At 43.4% G+C, this 22,184-nt stretch overlaps 2 protein-coding genes and 2 non-coding genes across 4 annotated transcripts; 2 read left to right on the top strand and 2 right to left on the bottom strand.

Moving 5' to 3' along the window:
* Nucleotides 1-8,061: 8,061 nt before the first annotated feature.
* On the top strand, nt 8,062-10,055 carry SNAPIN (SNAP associated protein). Its single transcript, XM_043456254.1, has 4 exons — nt 8,062-8,290; nt 8,552-8,598; nt 8,829-8,947; nt 9,441-10,055. The coding sequence occupies exons 1-4, from the start codon at nt 8,148-8,150 to the stop codon at nt 9,540-9,542; spliced, it is 411 nt and encodes a 136-aa protein (XP_043312189.1). The 5' UTR covers nt 8,062-8,147; the 3' UTR covers nt 9,543-10,055.
* Nucleotides 10,056-10,238: 183 nt separating this feature from the next.
* On the bottom strand, nt 10,239-16,885 carry ILF2 (interleukin enhancer binding factor 2). The gene is made up of 14 exons (XM_043456242.1): nt 16,785-16,885; nt 16,022-16,081; nt 15,761-15,803; nt 15,301-15,405; nt 14,849-14,926; nt 14,455-14,557; nt 13,897-13,962; nt 13,307-13,423; nt 12,747-12,825; nt 11,885-11,972; nt 11,416-11,477; nt 11,223-11,337; nt 10,918-11,008; nt 10,239-10,770 (listed from the first exon to the last, which is right to left on the bottom strand). The coding sequence occupies exons 1-14, from the start codon at nt 16,787-16,789 to the stop codon at nt 10,610-10,612; spliced, it is 1,173 nt and encodes a 390-aa protein (XP_043312177.1). The 5' UTR covers nt 16,790-16,885; the 3' UTR covers nt 10,239-10,609.
* A 235-nt stretch (nt 16,886-17,120) lies between these two features.
* On the top strand, nt 17,121-17,192 carry TRNAM-CAU. The gene has a single exon. It is a non-coding gene; the product is annotated as a tRNA-Met (tRNA).
* Nucleotides 17,193-20,264: 3,072 nt separating this feature from the next.
* On the bottom strand, nt 20,265-20,371 carry LOC122437458. The gene has a single exon (XR_006268283.1). It is a non-coding gene; the product is annotated as a U6 spliceosomal RNA (small nuclear RNA).
* Between the last annotated feature and the right edge of the window lie 1,813 nt (nt 20,372-22,184).

The following is a 22,184-nucleotide window of genomic DNA, read 5'->3' as shown; positions in this document are numbered from 1 at the left end:
ATGGAGGGGAGAAGGGCTGGAGGTTGCTTATTCATAACCAAAGGCCGATGATTCATGTGTATGTACTGAAAATTTCCTTAAAACCAGAAGTGTTCTTGGTTCTAAGAGTTTACAGCTGATGAGCACATGGAGATTTGGGGAGAATGTCATGCCTGAAGAGGGCATGGAAGCGTCACACTCTTTCCAACAAAATACGCTTGAGTTCTTCGGCAGGAACTTAGGCCCCCACCCAAGTGGAGAATGGGGACTTCAGGCTGAGCACAAGATTCTAGGAACACCGCACTATCACCAACAAGCGATTAGAAGAAAGTCTGCACACAGCAGAATGTAGACTCCGAACCCCTCCCCAAATGATTCTCCCTTTAAAAACCTTCATGGTCAAACCAGAATCCTCAGAGTTAGTTTTTGGATGCGAGCTCACCATCTCCCCATGCTGCCAGCCACCAAAATAAAGCAAGCCTTCCGTTCCTACCATCCTTTGTCTCCAATATTGGCTTTTGAGTGGCAAGCAGCCAAACCTGAGTTCCGCCAGGAGGGGGTCGTGGGAATCTCTTAGAGCCAGTCTGTCAAAAGTACAGGTAAACCTGAGCTAGCCTAGAGGCTGGTGTCTAAAGTGGAAAGATTTGGGTGGAGGTTGCTGGTGGCAGTTATAGGACAGCCCTTAACCTGCTGTGGACCAAGAATGCCCTGCCTTTTCAGGAAGCAAGTGATGGTGAGGCTAGCCATCAACCATCTCTCAGCCACTTCAGATGCCCCAAGGATGCACCGTGAGGGGATTCGGGATGGAGAGAAACAGGATATTTGCCCTATCCTTTGATAACTAAGGAGCCTGGGAATAGTTTCCACCTTTTTTTGTTTTTTGACTGCCCTCCTACCCTGTGGTATGTTAGTTCCCCACCAGGAATGGAACCCATGCTCCCCGCAGTGGAAGTGCAGAGTCTTAACCACTGGACTGCTGGGAAGTCCCTCAAAGGAATTATTTCAATAAGCCCAGACTCTTGCTTCTTCCCATACATAGAAAAGTGCTAGGGCTTCCCTGGTGGCTCAGTAGTAAAGAATCCACCTGCCAATGCAGGAGACACAGGTTCGATCCCTGGTCCAAGAAGATCCCACCTGCTGCAGGGCAACTAAGCCCGTGCAGATGACAGCTACTGAGCCTGTGCTCTGGAGCCCATGCTTGTGCTCAGTCACCAGTCATGTGTGATTCTTTGCATCCCTCTGGGTTGTATTCTGCCAGGCTCCTCGCTCCATGGGATTCTCCAGGCAAGAATACTGGAATGGGTTGCCATGCCCTCCTCCTGGGAATCTTCCTGACCCAGGGATTGAACCCAAGTCTACTGCATTGCAGGCAGATTCCCTACCTACTGAACCACCTGGGAAGGTAACTGACCACACACCCAACAACTGGATTGATTTTTAAAACTAGCATACCACAATGCCTATGATAGAAAAACATCTGATTTACATGCAGGTGTCCTGGGTTCTATAGCCCAGGTTCCACAGCTACTGAAGCCTGAGCCTGCCAGAAGAGGATACTGTACTGAACAAAAAAACAAGACCCTGTAGGACCTACTCCTGACACACCCCTCCCCCTAGTTCCTCTGCCTGCCTCTTCCTTGTAAAAGTTGTAGTCTCCCAGGCCTCCCCTGGGTCACAAAATCCTGGCTCAAGAATTGAGTGAAGGAATTTCCTGGCAGGCAATTCCTTAGGACTCTGCTTTTAATGACAAGGGCACAAGTTCAATCCCTGGTGAGGGAACTAAGATCTTGCAATCCATGTAGCATGGCCAAAGTAAATAAATAAACAGTACAACAACTCTAAACATTAAAAAAAAAAAAAGAGTGAAAAGATGTGAACATGTAGGGACAAAATACGGGAGTTGGGCCAGGAGAACTGGTAAGAATTTAAACAGTAAATCAGCCATATGGTAATCACAGAATCTTAAGTTTCCCCCAAAAATGCCTAGATAAAAGTATCTGATGGAAATTTCCTGAGCTGTTTTACAGATGCCAAAATTCCCACCAAATGGAAAAAATTCATTACTTGATGACTATGAGACTGTAGTCGCCAGACCAACTAGAGCATGATGACTTGATATGTTAACCCCTGAGACACTACCCTATTACCTTATGATCAAGCAGTCAGAGAACTGTGCACAACCTGCAACTCCCTTCACTCACTTTCTCCTTAAAAACTCTTCCCTGAGACCCTTTGGGGAGTTCAGGTCTTTTGAGAATGACATGAGTTTGAGTGAACTCCGGGAGTTGGTGATGGACAGGGAGGCCCGGCGTGCTGCGATTCATGGGATCGCAAAGAGTCGGACACAGCTGAGCAACTGAACTGAACTGAAATGAACATCCCATTCTCCTTGCATGGCCCTGCAGTAAACCTTTCTCTGCTCCCAAATGTGTGAAGTTTCAGCCTCACTATTCATCAGGCACAGAAACTTGGATTTGACCACAGCTGTGCTGCCTGAGCCGCAGCGGCACCCAGCATAGCCCGGTGCAGAGATTTCTCGTGGATGTACCCCCAGAACCATCTGCAGGTATCCAGCAAGAGGGGACAAGTCAACCTAAGCACTGTCCAGGGATGCAAGTTCAAACCAATCCTAAAGGAAAATCAGTTCTTTAGGATTCAAGCCAATCCTAAAGGAAATCAACCCTGAATATTCACTGGAAGGACTGATGCTGAAGTGGACACTCCAATACTTTGGCCACCTGATGCAAAGAGCTGACTCATTGGAAAAGACCCTGATGCTGGGAAAGATTGAAGACAGGAGGAGAAGTGGACAACAAATGATGAGATGGTTAGATAGCATCACTGACTCAATGGACATGAATCTGAGCAAGCTCCGGGAGATGGTGAAGGACAGGAAGCCTGGTGTGCTGCAGTCCATGGGGTCACAAAGAGTCAGACACGACTAAGCAACTGAAAAACAACAAGGGGCTGGGGAGCTCAGGAACAGAAGAAACAGGGAGTTTTTATGACTCTCATTTCCTTCAGCCTCTGGGGGAAAGCCAAGGACTAGGAGATCACCGCTATGTGATACGGGCACAGGCGGGGAGGAGTGGGGTTTGTGGTGAGAGCTGTGTGCCACTATCCCTGGAATTTGACAAGTGTTTAGAGGATGAATAATTGAACCAGCACCAGCTTTCAACCTGTTATCAAACTTCAGGGTTTCTGGAAGACCCTTGCCCAGTCTCCTTCACAGAGCTGTCCAAGGAATCAAGAAAACATGGATTCTCAAGTCCCTTTCAGCACTTATTTTCTCTGAGCAGGGTTATTATGTAATCTGACTGATATTTTAGAATGCAGGCTGACCTGGAAGATAGAGAGAGCAAGAAGATCAGTCAGGAGGCTGATACAATGTCCTCATGAGATATAAGAGCTAACTCAAAAAAAAAAAAAAAATTGCTAACTCAAGTGATAAGGAGTGAAAAAGAAAGCATAAAAACAAAATACAGAGTGATTTTCCTCAGGGAACCAGCCTTTGAAGTAGAATTACTAGATAAGATAGTTATATTAAAAAATTTATTTGTTGTTTATCTGAAATTCTAATTTACCTAGTGTCCCAGAGTTTTTTGTTCTGTTTTCTAAATCTGGCGACATTACTTTGAAGAGGTAGCTGAAAGGACTGTGGTCTAACCTGGGGGCTTCCTGTCTAGACATGGGCCATCCACCTCTTTTCCAGCCAAGGCCAGTCCCTGTTCTCTGTCCCCAGCACAGGACCCAAGGACTTGACCTTTTTTCCTTTCCTCTTCAACACACACACTGCTTTATTCCCTGGGCTTCCTTTACTGAAAGCCGGCTGTTGTTGCCCTAGCTACCCACTTCTTTGCCACTTACTCCCAAAATAAGACCCCAGCCTCTCCTGAGAGTTTTACCTCTAACCACTAGAGGGAACAATACAGAGAAACAAACGCAAAGAACAACAAAAAGTGTACTAGGTTTTAAAAGTTGCCATGGTTTGGGTCTCAGGTTTGCAGCTGCTGACCACCACTCTCCCACAATGATTTAAACACCTTTATTCCTCAGGACGAAGTTGTCAATGAAAAAAATTAATCAATGGTCAATCCAAGAAAGAACGGGAAAATTTTATTCGAACCTATCTAGGAATTGTAAGCTGGAGACAGTCTTTCAGAAAGCTCTGAGGACTGTTCCAAAAAGCTCAGGGGGAAGGCTTGAACTTATGTGATTTTTGACAAAGAGGTACAGTTTTAGTGCATGTCTAACTATGGGAAGATGCAAGAAACTGAGTTCATAAAATTTTCTCCTGAAAATATGGAACTAAGGACCAGTTCTCCCAGTTTTCCCAAAGCACAAAATACCTCATCCTTATCCTGAATTCCTTTCTGGATGTACTGTAGATCACTGACCACAGTGGCTAATGACTTGATTCTTATAGAACTGGGTAGTGGGCAACATCCTTTATTTTCCAGTCCTCTTCAAAGGTGCGTATAGTTATGGTTTTTTCAGTAGTCATGTATGGATGTTAGAGTCAGGCCATAAAGAAGGCTGTTCATTCCCAGGTCAGGCAAGGAATTCATTGATGGGCCATTCAAGATGCTGTTACTGGACTAGGCCCCTGTTAACAGTATCCAAAAGCCTCTGGACCATCTGTCTTACTAGTCTGTTATGGCCTGGATAATGTTTCCCTCTTGTTTCTTTCATATCTAGAGTTATGCTATACAATTTTTTATTTTTTTACAATTTTTTATCTTATAAAACTATACATTTGGTCAATTGCTTCAAGTTGCCTAGTTGTCACTATTTTTTTAGTTGTCACTATTTTTATTGGCAGCTTAGTCACACATTTGGTAATGGAAGAAACAGTAATCTTGTAAAATAGGCAGAATATAAGTAAGATAGCTAGTAATATTAATTAGGTCATAAGTAAGCATTTAAGCTAAGAACTTTCATTAGGTATCTCTACAGGTCATCTGACTTAGTCTGTCCTGCAGCAATTGCTATCTTTAAGGGAATGATATATTGGTATTGTGCATAAAGTTTACCAAAGATATCTGCACGTACAAGGTGAGTGGTGAGTCATCCGATGCCTTACAGAAATGAGAAAGAAATGTAATCTTCTAAGGAGTTACAAGGCTGGTGTCAGAGGAAGAAAAATTTATGGTTGAGCAGCTATTTCTGACATTGGAATGATCTGGTTAACTCATAATGCAGACACACACTGAACACAAGAGGGAAGAGAAGAGGCCCCCGGGACTTCCCTGGTGTCCTGCAGTTAAGACTTTGTGCTTCCACTGCAGAGGGTACAGGTTTGATCCCTGGTCAGAGAACTAAAGTGAAAGTGTTAGTTGCTCAGTCATGTCCAACTCTTTAGAACCCCATGGACTGTAGCCTGCCAGGCTCCTCTATGTCCATGGAATTCTCCAGTCAAGAATACTGGAGTGGGTAGTCATTCCCTCCTCCAGGGATCTTCTTGACCCAGGGATCAAACCCATGGATCCTACATCTCCTGTATTGGCAGGCAGATTCTTTACCACTAGCACCACCTGGGGGAGAAGGCAATGGCACCCCACTCCAGTACTCACATGGACGGAGGAGCTTGGTAGGCTGCAGTCCATGGGGTCGCTAAGAGTAGGACACAACTGAGCAACTTCACTTTAACTTTTCACTTTCATGCATTGGAGAAGGAAACGGCAACTCACTCCAGTGTTCTTGCCTGGAGAATCCCAGGGACGGGGGAGCCTGGTGGGCTGCCGTCTATGGTGTCGCACAGAGTCAGACACGACTGAAGCGACTTAGCAGCAGCAGCAGCAGCACATGGGAAGCACATGGCTGTAAGAGTTGGACCATAAAGAAGGTTGAGTGCTGAAGAAAAGATGTTTTGGAATTGTAGTACTGGAAAAGACTCCTGAGAGTCCTTTAGACTGCAAAGAGATCAAACCAGTCCATCCTAAAGGAAATCAACCTTGAATATTCATTGGAAGGACTGATGCTAAAATCAAAGCTCCAATACTTTGGCTGCCTGATGCAAAGAGCTAACTCATTGGACAGGATCCTGATGCTGAAAAAGACTGAAGACAAAAGGAGAAGGGGGCGGCAGAAGATGAGATGGTTAAATAGCATCACCAACTCAATGGACATGAATTTGAGCAAATTCCAGGAAATAGTGAAGGACAGAGGAGCCTGTGCTTTAGACCATGGGGTCACAAAGAATGACTGAGTAACAACACTAACAGGAAACTAAAATCTGGCAAGCCATGAGATGTGGACAAAAAAAGACTTTCAGGATCTTAGTTCCTAGGCCAGGGATTAAACCCAGGTCCTTGGCAGTGAAAGCACACAATCCTAACCACTGTACCATCGGGGAATTCCCAAGCAGTTTTCTTGTCTTAAAATAGGAACTTTATTTCATCAGATCTCAAGACTGAATATTTTGATGCCCATTTTTTTGTGAGCCACTGGAACACATTAGGATTTTAGAGACAGAGGGTTGTGCCTCTTGTTGAGAGTTCAACAAGAGATGTAAACTCTCTGGAAAGCCATGAAAAACAAAAGTAAGGAAACTTTTTGAGGGTAGAAAAAAATACAAATATGGAAACATGCAGGTTAAATTTTTTTCCCTGTGGCAAAATCTATATTACATCAAAATTAGCACTTTAATCATTTTTAAGTGTAAGGTTCAGTGGCATTGAGTAAACTCACATTATTGTGAAACTATCACCACTGCTCATCTCTAGAACTAAAAGCTATGACAAACCTAGACAGCATATTAAAAAGCAGAGACATTACTTTGCCAACAAAGGTCTGTCTAGTCAAAGCTATGGTTTTTCCAGTAGTCAAGGATGGATGCGAGGGTTGGACCATAAAGAAGGCTGGGCTCCAAAGAACTGATGCTTTTGAACTGCGGTGTTGGAGAAGACTCTTGAGAGTCCCTTAGACAGCAAGAAGATCAACACAGTCAGTCTTACAGGATATCAATCCTAAACATTCATTGGAAGGACTAATGCTGAAGTTCCAATACTTGGCCACCTGATGCAAAGAGTTGACTCACTAGAAAAGACCCTGATGCTGGGAAAGATTGAAGCTGGAGGAGAAGGGGTCAACAGAGGAGATGGTTGGGTGGCATCACTGACTCAATGAACATGACTTTGAGCAAGCTCCGGGAGATGGTGATGGACAGGGAAGCCTGGCGTGCTGCAGTCCATGGGGTCTCAAAGAGTCAGCTGAGCGGCTGAACAACAACAACAAATACTGAAACTGTATCTGTTGAGCAACAAATCCCCATTCCCCTCAGCCCCTGACAACACTGTTCTGATAGACAAAACCACATTTTAGCTCCACAAATTTGACTGCTATAGGTACTTCATATAAGCAGGACTATTAAATATTTGATCTTCTGGGTCTGGCTTATCTCACTTAGCATAATATCTTCACATTTAACCCATATCATAGCACACACCAGAATTTCATTCCTTCTTAAGGCTGAATGATATTCAGATTCAGTTTTGTATATATTTTAGTGCCATTAAAAATACACTTAAATTTAGAAATATATTATGACTATCATTTGGATTTCCCACAAAATTAACATGGGAAAGCTATGAACAATAGGGTATGTAAGTAATTATTCTTCAACATTGGAGAAAACAAAAAGTACCACTCCCAAAACGGTTCCTTTGGACTTCCTTGGTGGCTCAGACGGTAAAGCGTCTGCCTACAATACAGGAGACCCGGGTTCAATCCCTGGGTCGGGAAGATCTCCTGGAGAAGAAAATAGCAACTCACACCAGTATTCTTGCCTGGTAGGCTACAGTCCTTTGACTCGCAAAGAGTTGGACACGACTCCGCGACTTCACTTTCACTTTCAGCTCTTGAAGTCTGGAAACTTTCTCAACCAGTCACTTCAAAGCCTACAAAGAACTACAACTCCCAGTAGCGAAACTTTCTCAACCAGTCACTTCAAAGCCTAAAGAGAACTACAACTCCCAGTAGCTCTAGGTCCTGTCCCTTCGCCTCTCTCCGTCCCGCCCCGCCCCTCTGGCTCCAGAGACTGCATTTCCCAGAAACCCCTGGCAGGGTCGGAGACGGCACTCCCCGCGCGCCCCCTGGCGGCGCACTTTGGCGCGGCTTAAGTTCCCGGCGGCCTTCGCGGCGGGTTCCGGGCGTAAGGGCAGTTCGTGATGGCGGGGGCTGGTTCCGCCGCTGTGTCCGGTGCAGGGACACCCGTGGCGGGGCCCGCAGGCCGCGACCTCTTCGCCGAGGGGCTCCTCGAGTTCCTGAGACCGGCTGTGCAGCAGCTTGACTCTCACGTCCACGCCGTCAGGTGCCCTGGAGGGCAGGTTGGGGCGGGGCCTCTCCTGGATTTGGCTTTTTAGGGGCGGGACCAAGAAAGGGCGGAGACAAGATGAGTTCGCTGGCGTTCTGGCGCGACTACAAGTGGGGAAACATTGGAAGCGGAGCCGACTGGCGGGAGGGCGTGCAGGTGGAGGCAAAAGCTGGCTTCTCTAAGCACTTGGGAAACACACAGGGGAGGTTTTTGATTCCATTAACTGTCTGACCGTGTAGGCCTCGTACCTTTTTGCAGAGAGAGCCAAGTAGAGCTCCGGGAACAAATTGACAACCTAGCCACCGGTGAGTAAGCATCCCTGTGTATCCTGGATCCTACAACTGACTTCAGTACCTATCCGTTTTGCTTACCTCTTGGGCTGGGTTTTTCTCACTTGCTTCTAGGGCTGCTGACTCCTAAGTTTCTAGTGACAGTATCCATTTGGTAAAGAGTGTTTTCCATAACATTTACTAGCTTACTTGTCCCAAGAACAAGGCCATTAGGTGTTTAGTTGCCTCTTCCTTCCATTTCCCAGAACTGTGCCGTATCAATGAGGATCAGAAAGTGGCCCTGGATCTCGACCCCTATGTGAAGAAGCTCCTTAATGCCCGACGACGAGTCGTCTTGGTCAATAACATCCTACAGAATGCCCAGGTAAAGGAATTTCCTACCAACAGTAATTCAAGGTACTTTCCGATTTTCTTTTTTTTTTTTTTTTCTTTTTCTTTTTTTTGCTCCTCTGTCCCTGGGATTCTCCAGGCAAGAATACTGGAGTGGGTTGCCATTTCCTTCTCCAGTGATAAAGTATGAAGTGAGTGAAGTGAAGTCGCTCAGTTGTGTCCAACTCCTCGCGACCCCATGGACCGCAGCCCACCAGGCTCCTCCGTCCATGGGATTTTCCAGGCAAGAGTACTGGAGTGGGTTGCCTTCTCCTTCTCCAACTTTCCGATTTTCAAAAGGTGTCATGAAGTCCCCAGCACAATGAAAGTCACCGTCATTTTTAGTCTTTGGGGAAAGAGAGCTGTCAACTAAAACTTACTGTTCTTAACCTTGAGATGAAGCCTAAGATATTTTCCAGCACCTAGTTGACAGCGAGCTCTAAATCCTTTGACAGGATAGTTATCTGATTCCAAATCTTGTTTTGTAGGAACGGCTGAGGCGGCTAAACCACAGCGTGGCCAAGGAAACAGCCCGAAGGAGAGCAATGTTGGATTCAGGAGTTTACCCCTCTGGTTCCCCAAGCAAGTAACAGGCCAGAAGATGGCCCATGGCCACAGTATAGCACGACTACTATTCCCCAGCTGCCTGTTTCCTCCAGGATGCCCTGTAGGTGTTGGGACATCAAAAAGGCAGCCCGGTGGTTTGTTTGAAACACTTCAAAGTCTTACCCATTTATGCGGGGCCCAAAGAAACCTGTGTACAGCAGGACTCAGGATCCCAAAGGATTTATTATGGCTCTTACTTCCAGGAATGAGTTGAAGCTTCTGCATTTTTTTTCTAAGCTGTGTCAAGGCCCACTTCCTGTACCATCTCTGAGCCTCATTAACAAGGGAGGGGCTTCCTGTTACATGCCAGGTGGTTGGACCTGGGCAGAATGTCCTCTGTGACTTCCAGTTTTCCTTTGTTTACACTAAGGATTGAGAGGAAAGGACAGGCAAAGTCAAGGTGAATGACCCATCTACTCCCTTTTGTTGACTGCACTGGCTTGACTACTGTAGCAGTGTTACTAGAAATATTTCATTCAATAAATGCTTAAATGGTAGTCCAGTTTACTCTGGTATATGGAAGTGTTCCAAGAGTTTTCTACATTAATTCAAATATAGCTTCAAACTGAGATCAAGCATTAACAATGAAAAAAACTGAAGTATCATTTTCAGTGAAGAGTACAGAAAGTAAATGGAAGCAAAATGATTGCCAGATGCCAAGGAAGACCAGTACCAAGAGCCCTACTAGGAAGTACTTTAATCTTTTTTCTTAGAAAAAAAAAATCCAAACACTAACAGTTCACAACATTTCAACAAAGTACTGGCTTAGAGAGGTTTCAGGAGCTGGGGATTCTAGAATATTAGGAAGAAAAGTTGGTATCTTGCTTCACTGTAGATGGATGGCACAGGTCATAAACGGGAGACTTCTGATTACTAAGACAGTTTCAGAACCCAGTGGAATGATACTTCCTTCTATAGTCTTTCTTTAAAAATCTTCCTTCCTGTCTCCCTTACTCCCTCAGAAATGCCACCACATAAAGCCCAGTAGCAGTCAGCTTAGGCTCCAGTCTTCCCCTTGGGTAAGAAAGGGGGTGGTGAAGAGATAAGGAGGTCACTCCTGAGTCTCCATGCTTTCCTCTTCCTCTCCTTGAGGTGGCTCTTCTGTATTCTCCTCCTCTTCCTCTCCTTCCTTCTTCTCTGGTGGCTTCTCATAAGCCTTTTCTGAAGGTGTCACTATCACTCCATCCCAGGTAGATATTTCAGAAGCAAGATCTAGAAGAGAAGAAAAGGTGACTTCAGACAAGTAGCCCAACATCCAAGTCATGACCTACACAGTGGATACATGAAGACCACTGAGTGCAGTTACTTTGTAGATCACAGAGTATCATGAAGAACCCCTGCCCCACAGTGGTCACTCACAGCTGGCATCACCCTCCTGGCCAAGGATCTTCCTAAAGCCACCATGTGAGAGGATCCGGACCAGAGTCTGAGCTGTGTAGCAGACCATATCCTGAGGGAGGGCAAAGTAAGAGTAAATTAGCAAGGAGAAACAAAATACCTTCTCATTTCATGACAACTGAGATGAAGAAAACTTTTAACTTCAAAACCAAAATTTGTGAGAACCCCCAAATCTCTGACCACTAAGATCACATTTCCTTTGCTTTCTGACAAAGGATGTTCAAGAGGGGGGCACAATGGACCATTTCATAGCTGCACCAATATACCTGCTGTTCCAGAGTCATGACTGTGTGTACTCTGAAGTTGCCACTCTCACAGGGGTCTGTGATACCCACCGACCCTGGCAGGAACAGTCCTGCAGCCAGAATCTGCAGGCATCGTCTGAAACATGGAGAGGTATTAGAAGAACACACAAGACAACGTACAGTCAAACCCCAAACCCAAAGCAGCATGCTATACCTGTATGCCACGTTTAGGGCCAAAGGCTGTCTGGTAGGATTGTTCATCACGGCATAGTGTCCCTACAAGAAAAGCCGGTAAGTGTGCCATAAAGTGGCAATTCTATCTTCAAACAAATTAAAACTTTAAACCATCATGAAGAAAACTTTCATGTTCAAGAAGCAGCTTTGAAATGACTGCTCATTCAGTAATTTCTCTCCATTACCACATTAATGACAATAGTAATGAAAAAGATAAAGGAGCAGTAATAACGACCCATTTAACTGAATACTCCAAAAGCCCAAGAAATAATCAACATTGAATCTGTTGGATTACCTGTCCACTAATGAGATTTCTTCTTTTTTTTTTGGTCCCCCCATTCCTTTAAGATTTCTTTTAATCTGTACCAAGTTTCATTTTATGGTAGGTTTCAGACTAACTACTGATTTATAGGGTGGATCAGGAATTCCAGTTGCCCTTCATTACTTACAAGTAGGTCAAGTATCCAAGGAGTGAGGGGCTCAAAGCCAGGAAAACGAATCCTCAGGTCCTTCAGCAGTCTGATGAGAACTTTAACTCTGAAGGTAAGAGGCACCAGGAATTAAAAGCAGTAACAGATCATTAAACAAATCAGAGAATATAACAAAAAGGAAACAGAAACAGACCTACAGATACAGAGAACAAGCTAGTGGTTATGAATGGGGAGAGAGAAGGGGAAGGGGCACAATAGGAGTCATGGGATTAAGAGGTACAAACTACTACATATAAAATAAATGTTACAAGGATACACTGTACAAGATGGGCATTTTATAACCTTTAAAAATTAAAGCAATAAAATTTTACTTCCATACCTAAGGCACAGAGCTGAAGCTACTGCCAGAATTATTCCCTTCTTTCCCTCAACCTAAGTTGTTTGAAGTGAAGTGAAAGTCACTCACTTGTATCCGACTCTTTGTAACACCATGGACCATATAGTCCATGGAATTCTCCAGGCCAGAATACTGGAGTGGGTAGCCATTCCCTTCTCCAGGGGATCTTCCCCACCCAGGGATCAAACACTAGGTCTCCCACATTGCGGGTGGATTCTTTGCCAGCTGAGCCACCAGGGAAGACCAGGAATACTGGAGTAGGTAGCCTATCCCTTCTCCAGGGGATCTTCCCAACCCAGGAATTGAACTGGGGTCTCCTGCATTGCAGGTGGATTCTTTACCAGTTGAGCTACCAGGTACTTCAGGTAAAAAAAAAATCAAAATCCAGACAGAAAATCAGTCAAAAACAGTTGTCAGAGGTTATCATGCTGTTCAATGTAGTTAGAAGGATTAGGATCTATCTTCATTCAAACAGGGACTCACGTGGACTGAGAAGCATTTTCCTCAAACCAGCGGGCATGTCGGATGGCTGCTAAGGCACTCTGTAACACCTTGATATCCACTAGAAGACAAGCATGGCATCCACCAAGATGAAACATTCCGATTACTGAGCAAGCAATTCAATTCCACTGCCACGCTCCAAGAACTCAGAAGGAGGACAGGGTGATTTAGTAATTCCTTGAACTAATCCCCATGTCCTCAGATCAGCAAATCCCCAAATCACTGTTCCTTCCCTAAACCAGATCTGGAAGCATGAGAGAGCCCCAATTTTCTCCAAAAGTCTACCCCCTCCATAAATATTTCCTCAGTCCTTTTTCTTAAGTCCTCAAACTGCTTTCTTGGCCTGGCTGTTTTTGACAACTTCATTAGCAAGCTGATAAAACTGCTTCCAAATTACAAAGGAAGACAGCAAAGTTTGGGGGAAAACTTGGGTCCCCAAAAGGTATCATGTGGAATAGCAACAAATGAAGTAAATTCAACAGCATTTGATACCATGTTTTGAATTTCCCCCAAATTTCACAGCAGTATAATAAAGGACTAACAGTGGAGTTCTGGGTCCAGTTTTCGGAGGTTTGGTGGCACTGTTGTAATGAGAATCTTCACTGTAGCATCAGAAGAGCTGATTTCAAAGCCAGTTTCATTGGTCAGCATGGTCAAAACTGAAATAAGAAAAATCAGAAGTTGCACTCACATTTCCATTAGATGACCAAAGGTAAATCCAGGATGAGGGTAGGGGAACAGATACTTATTTATCTATTGATTTATCTAACAGATCTATCTCTCTGTTATTGTTTATTTGTTATTTACTCAGCTACGGGATCTTAGTTCCCCAACCAGGGATCAAACCCATGCCCCCTGCATTGGTAGTGCAGAATCTTAACAACTGGATCACTAACTAGGGAAGTCCCAGGTTTTTAAAAACAGCAACAGTCCAGAGTCAGAATTGAGAATACAGAATTTTAAAAGTAAGGGAAATCAATTAGATTTTGAACGCTGGTGATCTCTGCTAGAAACTTCCCCAACATAGAACTCTGCACTCACTCTTCCTTCTAGCCTGACCTGACTGTTAAGATGTACTTATAAACCTGGCTGCTATGACCACTGTGTTACATGTTCAGCAACAAACTCAAACCTTCAGAAGGATCTTGTGCTCTCAGGCTCTCCACGACCTTGTTTCCTAGTGCAGCAACAGCTTCCACTAGATTGAGAGAGAAAAAGAGATAATAAAGATAATTATTTTAGTAGACTTTCTATATGTCTCAAAGCAACTCTGCACTCTGATTTTCGCCGAGCAAGGATAAGCAACTGAATACACACTTTTACAAGGGGAAGTTTGTAAAAACAGAGAAACTGAAGGCTCAGCGACACCTCCTCCTTTACACACACCTTTTTTCCACAGTAGGGATTTTTATCAGTGGGACTAATGCCATTTTGGCCTGGATAATTCTTTGTTTGGGGTTGGGAGGTCGGGTCTGTCTTGTCCATTGTAGGATGCTTAGCAGCAACCCTGGCCTCTACCAGAAGACATTAGCCTCAAACATCTCCAGACACTGCCAAATGTCCCCTGGGGAGCAAAGTCTGTCCTGCAGTAACTGGTCATACATTCTTTCACACACAGCACACATTTAGATCCCTATGCCTCGAATCCAACTGCTATGTTCTGCTGCTGTGGCCAGAGAGGCACACTCACATGTTGGCAAAATCTTTAGGATCACCACCAGGTCAGCCACATTGTGTCCTGTAGTCATTGTTCCCTTTTTATATGATCCCACTTGTCGGACTTCTTCAATTTGCTGTTGGAAAAGGGATTTAAGAAAGAAAAAACAAAACTTAGAAGTGAGAAGCTTATTACCCAGATTTGGAAGTAGCAGAATTCAAATCATATCCCAAAATGAGCAATGAAAAGCCTGATTCATCACGATGAATCTGGTCCCCAAGACCAGCACTACAAAGGAATTCCACTGTACTTTCCCATTCCAAGAGTGGCTTTGAATAAGCATCTGAAGAATTAAGCGACAGGAACCAAGGAAACTTTCACACTACCATGGCTTCCCTTTCCTAGGACTAAATCTTCAAAAACTTACCACTTCAAATGTCCCTGGAGCCACAATCAAATTGTCAATCACATTGTTTATTTTTGTCACCAGGGAAAGGATAGAGGCCTGAAAGATAGCAGGAAACAAAAATACCCTCAGGTGAAATACTAAGCAACTTTTCATCAAGTTTGACTGTTTTCCCCAATTCCTTCAATAGGAGATGAATCAACACCTACACAGGATTCTGAGAACACCCTGACCCTCCCAGCCTTGAATATGCCAGAAGAGAAAACTTTTTGATCCCAAAGACAGATTCCCCAGTGATAATATGAATGCACATGTAACCTGTTTATACACTCACCCACAATGAAAAATTACCCACAATGAAAAATAATTAAACTTATGGAGTTCAGGCTCTGATAACAGTAACCTCACCAAGTAACTGTTTACTTCTCTAGCTTCCTTCATGAAATCTCAGGAAGAAAACCAACAGAATATACCTGTTCAGCAGAATTAGGAGCGAGGTCCTGATTCCTCTTCAACAAGGCCTCACTGAAGGAAGTTTCATCAGGTGCTGGCTTGACCCGGGGAAAAGCCATTTCACACTAGACAAGAAATAAACTACTATATACTACTTACCAAAAATAATATACAACAGATTTTGCTGTTGCCACAACACACAAAAAGAGACAATTCTACAACACTTATGCTCTCACTACCCTTATATTAACAGATAAGGCAGTGATACAATTAACTGTTCAGACCAAAGATTATAATCATGTTACTGTCAATTGTAATGAAGGAACTATCTTCCCCACCCAGGTTACACTGTTTCTGTATGTATACCAACACAGATGACTCAAAACCTCCCTTTTTCTACTTCAACTACCGTATGACTTCATTAACAGGGAAATGCCAGGTTCCAAGAAACAACAACTGAATAGTGGCCAAGGTACTCACCAAATAGAAGTCAAACGGAATATGTGGCACAAAGGGCCTGAACCTAAAAAGCAGAAAAACAATTCCAGATTACTCACCACATAAATCAAATTGACTTCACATCATGGGGCCAAACTCATTTATCAAGAGAGCATGAGAAGAATACTTTTAAACTACAGCTGGATCTCAACAAGGCAGGTAAGATTACTCCACTCCAAACTCCTATTTAGATGACTGAAACGGAAACCAACGGGCACAGAGATGCTAAAAACTGGCACTCACCCTCCTCCTGGGCCTCCTCTGGAACCAAAGCGCCCGCCACGACCTCGGCCTCTGTCACCCCTAGAAATGCATTATTAACACATTTTAACTTTGTTTTCACCTCGTTGAAGCAATCTCCTCGATAGCGGGCATATGATTTCAAGTTAGCCTACCTCTATCGCTCTGCGCTTCCCTTTGGAAGCCAAACGATCCCATTCTCACTTACACTTCTACACCTTCCAAATGTCCAGGCTCACTCCCCATGACTGAATAACTGAATCACATCAAATCACATTAAATACTGACGAGGCTCAGAGAGCCCTACAAGAAACACCCCATAACTGCCGGGTCCCGCCAACCCTAATACTTCGGAGACTAATGTGATTGCAGTAAATGTAGTAAAAGCATCTATCAGGCGTATCTGTATGTCAAGCGCCTGACATTGAGGATGAATGAGACACGTTCCAGCCTTCTCAGTCCAAATAGGGGGTGTGGAGGTGCTCCTCCCGGAACCTGAAGACACCCCCTCATCTGAACCCCCCCCCCAGAGATCGAACAGTCGAAACCGCCTCCCGACTCCTGGGCCCCACCCCCCATCCCCGGCCAAGTTTCCCCGCCTCCACTGCCCCCGACCTCCCCCAATCTCTTAGACCCGGAGTTCCCAGGTTTCCGTGCAACCCCCAGGTACATGGCCCTTTCCAGTCCGCCGACTCCTTTCGGACCAACTTCCTAAAGTTTTCGGTCGAATACCTGAAACCTCTCCAGAGCACCCCACAGCCCTTACCTCATGGCGTCCTAGATCCCGAACAATGGAGGCCACACCAACCGCCCCTTTCCTCTGGGGACCCGAGAACTGGAGAGGCAGCTTGCCGGCGTGTCCCAACAAACTCCAGCGCGATTGGCTCCCGCCGTACTCCGCTGCCTGTGCCTATTGGTTTGCTTTGGCAAACCGGTTTATTGAGCCAATGAAAAGGGCCTGCTATGTCAGTAACTAGCCAATAAGAACGGGTTAGACATTAACGCCCTTTTGCAGACACTAGGGAGCGCTGTGTAAAGAAGTTACGATGGCTGACATCTAGAGACCTGACTATATAATTCTTGAGAGAAACAAAATCGTACAAGCAGAGTGGCGCAGCGGAAGCGTGCTGGGCCCATAACCCAGAGGTCGATGGATCGAAACCATCCTCTGCTAGCCGTGTTTTTCTTTTTCTCCTGGGACAGGGACAGTTTTTCTGTTTTAAATTTCTTCAGTAAATGTAACTACCGTAATCCTACTTTTTCTCCCTCAAAAATGCAGCCTTTAAAAGCTGTTTTTGCCATCAGCGAGTGAAATGGAAAAAGCAAGCGAAATCATGTAGGAAGGGATTTTAGGTGACTGTGAACACTACATGTCTGGATGTGGTTCATAGAAACTCTTGAGGCAGGAGAAACGGATAAGAGTATGTATGTGTGTTGATTGACTCAGAGAGGGAAAGTACTGATGGTGAGGGACTAGAAGGGACACGGAGACAGCCTTTGGAAAGAGAGCTCAGAAAAGGAGGGCAAGGGAAACGACAGGAGAGAAGGACCAGCCCCCTGCCATTTTTTGTCCAGTTTCCTCTCCTTTCTCCTTTCCTCATTCTACAACCTCTCTGGCAGATTCCACCTTTATGCAAAGTTTCACAGCCACGTATATGGATGTACTGTGGTTGCATTTACATCAATTCATATTACTATGTGCTTTTTGTCCTTCCTATAATCCTACTTATCCTCCTTGCCTTCTTTTGTATTGATTACTATTTACTATTCCTTCCCTCCTTCTGTCAATTGAGAGTTCCCACTCTGTTTCTACATTTCTAGTGGTTACCCTAAAAATTATGACGCGCCTCCTTGATTGTCAAAGTCTAACTTTATAAAATCTTTTCCCTTCTCGAGAAAAATGCAAGAATAATTTAATTCCATTTACCACCATCTCTCCCTCCAGAATTGTATATATTGTTGTGTAACTCCTTTAAGTACTATATTGGTGTATTATTTACTACAGCAGAATGCACAGACCTTAAGTCTACAGCTCGATTAATTGTGAGTAATATATTTTGCCCAGGTAACCACCACACAGATTAACATAAAACATTTTTATCACCTCAAAAAATTCACTGATACTCCTTTGCCCTTCTCCTAGAGGCAATCACTATTCTAATTTCTATTATCAGAGATTACTTTTGCTGTTGTTCACATAAAAGGACTCACATCCTATGTACTCTTTTTCTGTCTAACTTCTTTTGCTTGATCCATTTAAAAATTCTTCTGAAGTTTTGCGTCTGTCAGCAATTTGTTCCCTTTTATTATGAGTAGCATTCCATTGCATAAATATTCCACAGTTTGTTTACCCATTCTCCTGTGTTGAATACAGGACCTCTGACTGGCTGAGACACAAGCTAATACATTTGGGTGGTTTCCAGTTTGAAGCCTTTATGAATAAAGCTGCAACGACCATTTTTGTACAAGATTCTTGTGAGATGCAATTGTTCCTGTTGGCTAAGTGTAGATGTATATGTTTACAGAATTTAAATTCCATATATATTTTCAATCCCATAGGACATTAATGCTTACTAAGGCAATGGTCACTGAGATTTACCATTTTTAAAGCTCTTTATTTCTTCCTGTATCCGCAACACTATGGAATAATACTCCTTCTTCAGAATTAGTGCCCTTCTGCTGGTGGCTAACTTTCTTGTTTTCAGCTTCTCTGAATACATCTTTAGTTCACCTTTGTTTTTGAAGGACATTTTCTCTAGATATGTAATTCCAAACTGGAAGTCATTTTCTTTCAGCACATTTACAATATTATTTTATTATTTATGGCTTCCATTTTTGCTGTGAAAAAAGAGTTGTTAGTTAAATGATTGCTCTTCTGAGAGTAACCAACCCTCTTTTTTCTGATTGTCTTTAAAGATTTTAAAGACTGCCGGGAGAAATATCAATAACCTCAGATATGCAGATGACCCCACTCTAATGGCAGAAAACGAAGAGGAACTAAAGAGCCTCCTGATGAAGGTGAAAGAGGAGAGTGAAAAAACTGGCTTAAAATTCAACATTCAAAAAACAAAGATCATGGCATCCGGTCCCATCCTTTCATGGCCAATAGATGGGGGAAAAGTGGAAACAGTGGCAGATTTTATTTTCTTGGGCTCCAAAATGACTGGGGATGATGCCTGCAGTCATGAAATAAAAAGACACTTGCTCCTTGGAAGGGAAGCTATGACAAACCCAGACAACATATTAAAACCAGAGACATCACTTTGCTGACAAATGTCCCTACAGTCAAAGCTATGGTTTTTCCAATAGTCATACAAATTTAACAATTGGATGATAAGGAAGGTTGAGCACTGAAGAATAGACGCTTTCAAATTGTGGTGCTGGAGAAGACTCTTGAGAGTCCATTTGGACTGCAAGGGGATCAAGCCAGTCAATGCTAAAGGAAATTAACGTTGAATACTCATTGGAATGACTGAAACTGAAGTTGAAGTTCCAATATTTTAGCCTCCTGATGTGGAGATCAGACTCATTGGAAAAGTCCCTGATGCTGGGAAAGATTGAAGGCAAAAGGAGAAGAGGGAAGCAAAGGATGAGGTGGTCAGATAGCATCACCGACTCAATAGACATGAATTTGAGCAAACTCCAGGAGATAGTAAAGGACAGGGAAGCCTGGAGCACTGCAGTTCACAGGATTGCAAAGAGATGGACATGAGTTAGCGACTGAACAACAATCATAGTGTCACACAGTAACTAATTTGTTTTAGATTTAAAAGTAAGACCAAAACTTTTTCAATTACACTCTCACATCCAGCAAATTGTATTATACAGTAAATATTTTCAATGACAAATAAGTGATGCCAGGTACTCACTAATGGATTTAATTATGATCCTAATACCATAATCAGTGAAGGACTAGGAAGCCTGGAGTTTGTAGTCCATGGAGTCACAGAGTCGGACATGAGTCGACTCATTGGAAAAGACCCTGATGCTGGGAAAGATTGAAGGCAGAAGGAGAAAGTGGGGACAGAGAATGAGATGGTTGGATAGCATCATCGACTCAAGGAACATGAGTCTGAGCAAACTACAGGAGACAGAGAAAAACAGGGAAACCTGGCGTGCTGCAGTCTATGGGGTCACAAGGAGTCAGACATGACTGAGAGACAAATCTTTTATTTCCTGCAGTTTCACTCTGATGGTTCCAGGTATGGATTATTATTTTTATTTTTTTATTTTTATTTATTTATTTGTTTTTATGGAACGCTTCACGAATCTGCGTGTCATCCTTGCGCAGGGGCCATGCTAATCTTCTCTGTATCGTTCCAATTTTAGTATATGTGCTACCGAAGCGAGCATGGATTATTATTATTATTTTTTTTGGATTATTATTTTTAATCTTGAGATTTGTTGAGCTTCTTGAATCTGTGACTTGAGGTATATATTTTTTAAGTTTCTCAGCCACTGTCTCTTTAAATATTGCTTCTACCCTATTATTTCCCTCCCTCCTTAGCTCCAAATAAAGGTGAGCCAGACTTTCTCATGATATCGTTTATACCTGCAACCTCCTCTTTTTTTCCCCCTAACTTCCTCTTTTATATTTTTCATTCCTTTTTGTCCATGCTTCATTCTGAGTGGTTTCTTCTTTGCTTTCTTCCAATTCATTACTTACTCCTCACTTGAGTCTAACTTGCTCTTAAACCCATCAGTTGGTTCTTAAGTTTGGGCTTTTGACTATTTCAAGACTGGATTTTCTGTTTACTTCCGGTTTCCCCTATTCCTGGGTTTCCCCTAAGAGAGCAGCCTTTCAGGATCCTAACCCTAAATAGGAAGATGGTTTACCCGGGTGATCATCTTTGGGGACATTTGGACTCCAACCTTCTGTCTCACTTGCCCCATGTAGCCTATTTTCTGCCACCAATTTTGGTTTTTTTTGTTTGTTTGTTTTTTCTTTTCTTTTTTTTTCCAATTTCTCCTTTATTTATTTATTTACTTTTTTCAGTGGGTTTTGTCATACATTGATATGAATCAGCCATAGAGTTACACGTATTCCCCATCCCGATCCCCCCTCCCACCTCCCTCTCCACCCGATTCCTCTGGGTCTTCCCAGTGCACCAGGCCCGAGCACTTGTCTCATGCATCTCACCTGGGCTGGTGATCTGTTTCACCATAGATAATATACATGCTGTTCTTTCGAAACATCCCACCCTCACCTTCTCCCACAGAGTTCAAAAGTCTGTTCTGTACTTCTATGTCTCTTTTTCTGTTTTGCATATAGGGTTATCGTTACCATCTTTCTAAATTCCATATGTGTTAGTATGCTGCAATGTTCTTTATCTTCCTGGCTTACTTCACTCTGTATAATGGTCTGCCACCAATTTTGGATCAGCAAATGACTCCAGGGGGAAAAGGCCTCTGGTCTCCTGCTTTCCTGTCCTTTCATGCTTTCACTGTCTTCCTAGATTGTTGATTTTCAAAAGCATTTCATCTACCATTTTTTAGTTATCTTCAGCTCAGCTTGAGGGTTGGACAAATTATTTAAGCCACCGTGGATAAAAGGGAAGCTCAATTACTAAGTTAGATTTCTAGTCTAGTTCTCCTGAGTTCCACTTCCACTATTTCAATGGCTTATTGGATACCTCCACTTGGGTATCTACAGGCATCTCAAAACCAATAAACTAAAATAGTCATCTTCCCCCCAAAACCTTTCAGCTTCTCAACTAATGGGTCAACGTTGCCTAGACTTCAGTTATTTGTATGCTGCCTTCTTTTCCTGAATTCCAATTGGTTCTACTTACAAAATATCACCCTATAATGAACAAGACCACATTATACATTTTAAATTTTGTTGAAAGGGTAGATCTCATGTTAGGTGTTCTTACACACACACACACACAAGGACACAAGGAAATTTTTGGAGGTGATGAAAATGTCTTTTACTTTGATGTTGTGGTGATGGTTTCACCAGCATATGTGTATGTCCAAGCTCATCAAATCGTAATATATGTTACAAATGTACAGTTTATGGTATAACAGATATACTTCAGTAAAACTGTTTTATTTTTTATTTTTTTATTTCCCTGTCTCCTATCTACCTCTATAGCTTCTGGAGTCCTCCCTTTAGCATAAAGACACGCCTATCGCACAAAGCTTACATTATCCACCCGCCACT

This window comes from Cervus canadensis, chromosome 2, assembly GCF_019320065.1.
Source record: "Cervus canadensis isolate Bull #8, Minnesota chromosome 2, ASM1932006v1, whole genome shotgun sequence".
In the NCBI taxonomy this organism is placed as follows: domain Eukaryota; kingdom Metazoa; phylum Chordata; class Mammalia; order Artiodactyla; family Cervidae; genus Cervus; species Cervus canadensis.
This window is presented reverse-complemented; position numbering and strand designations above follow the sequence as displayed.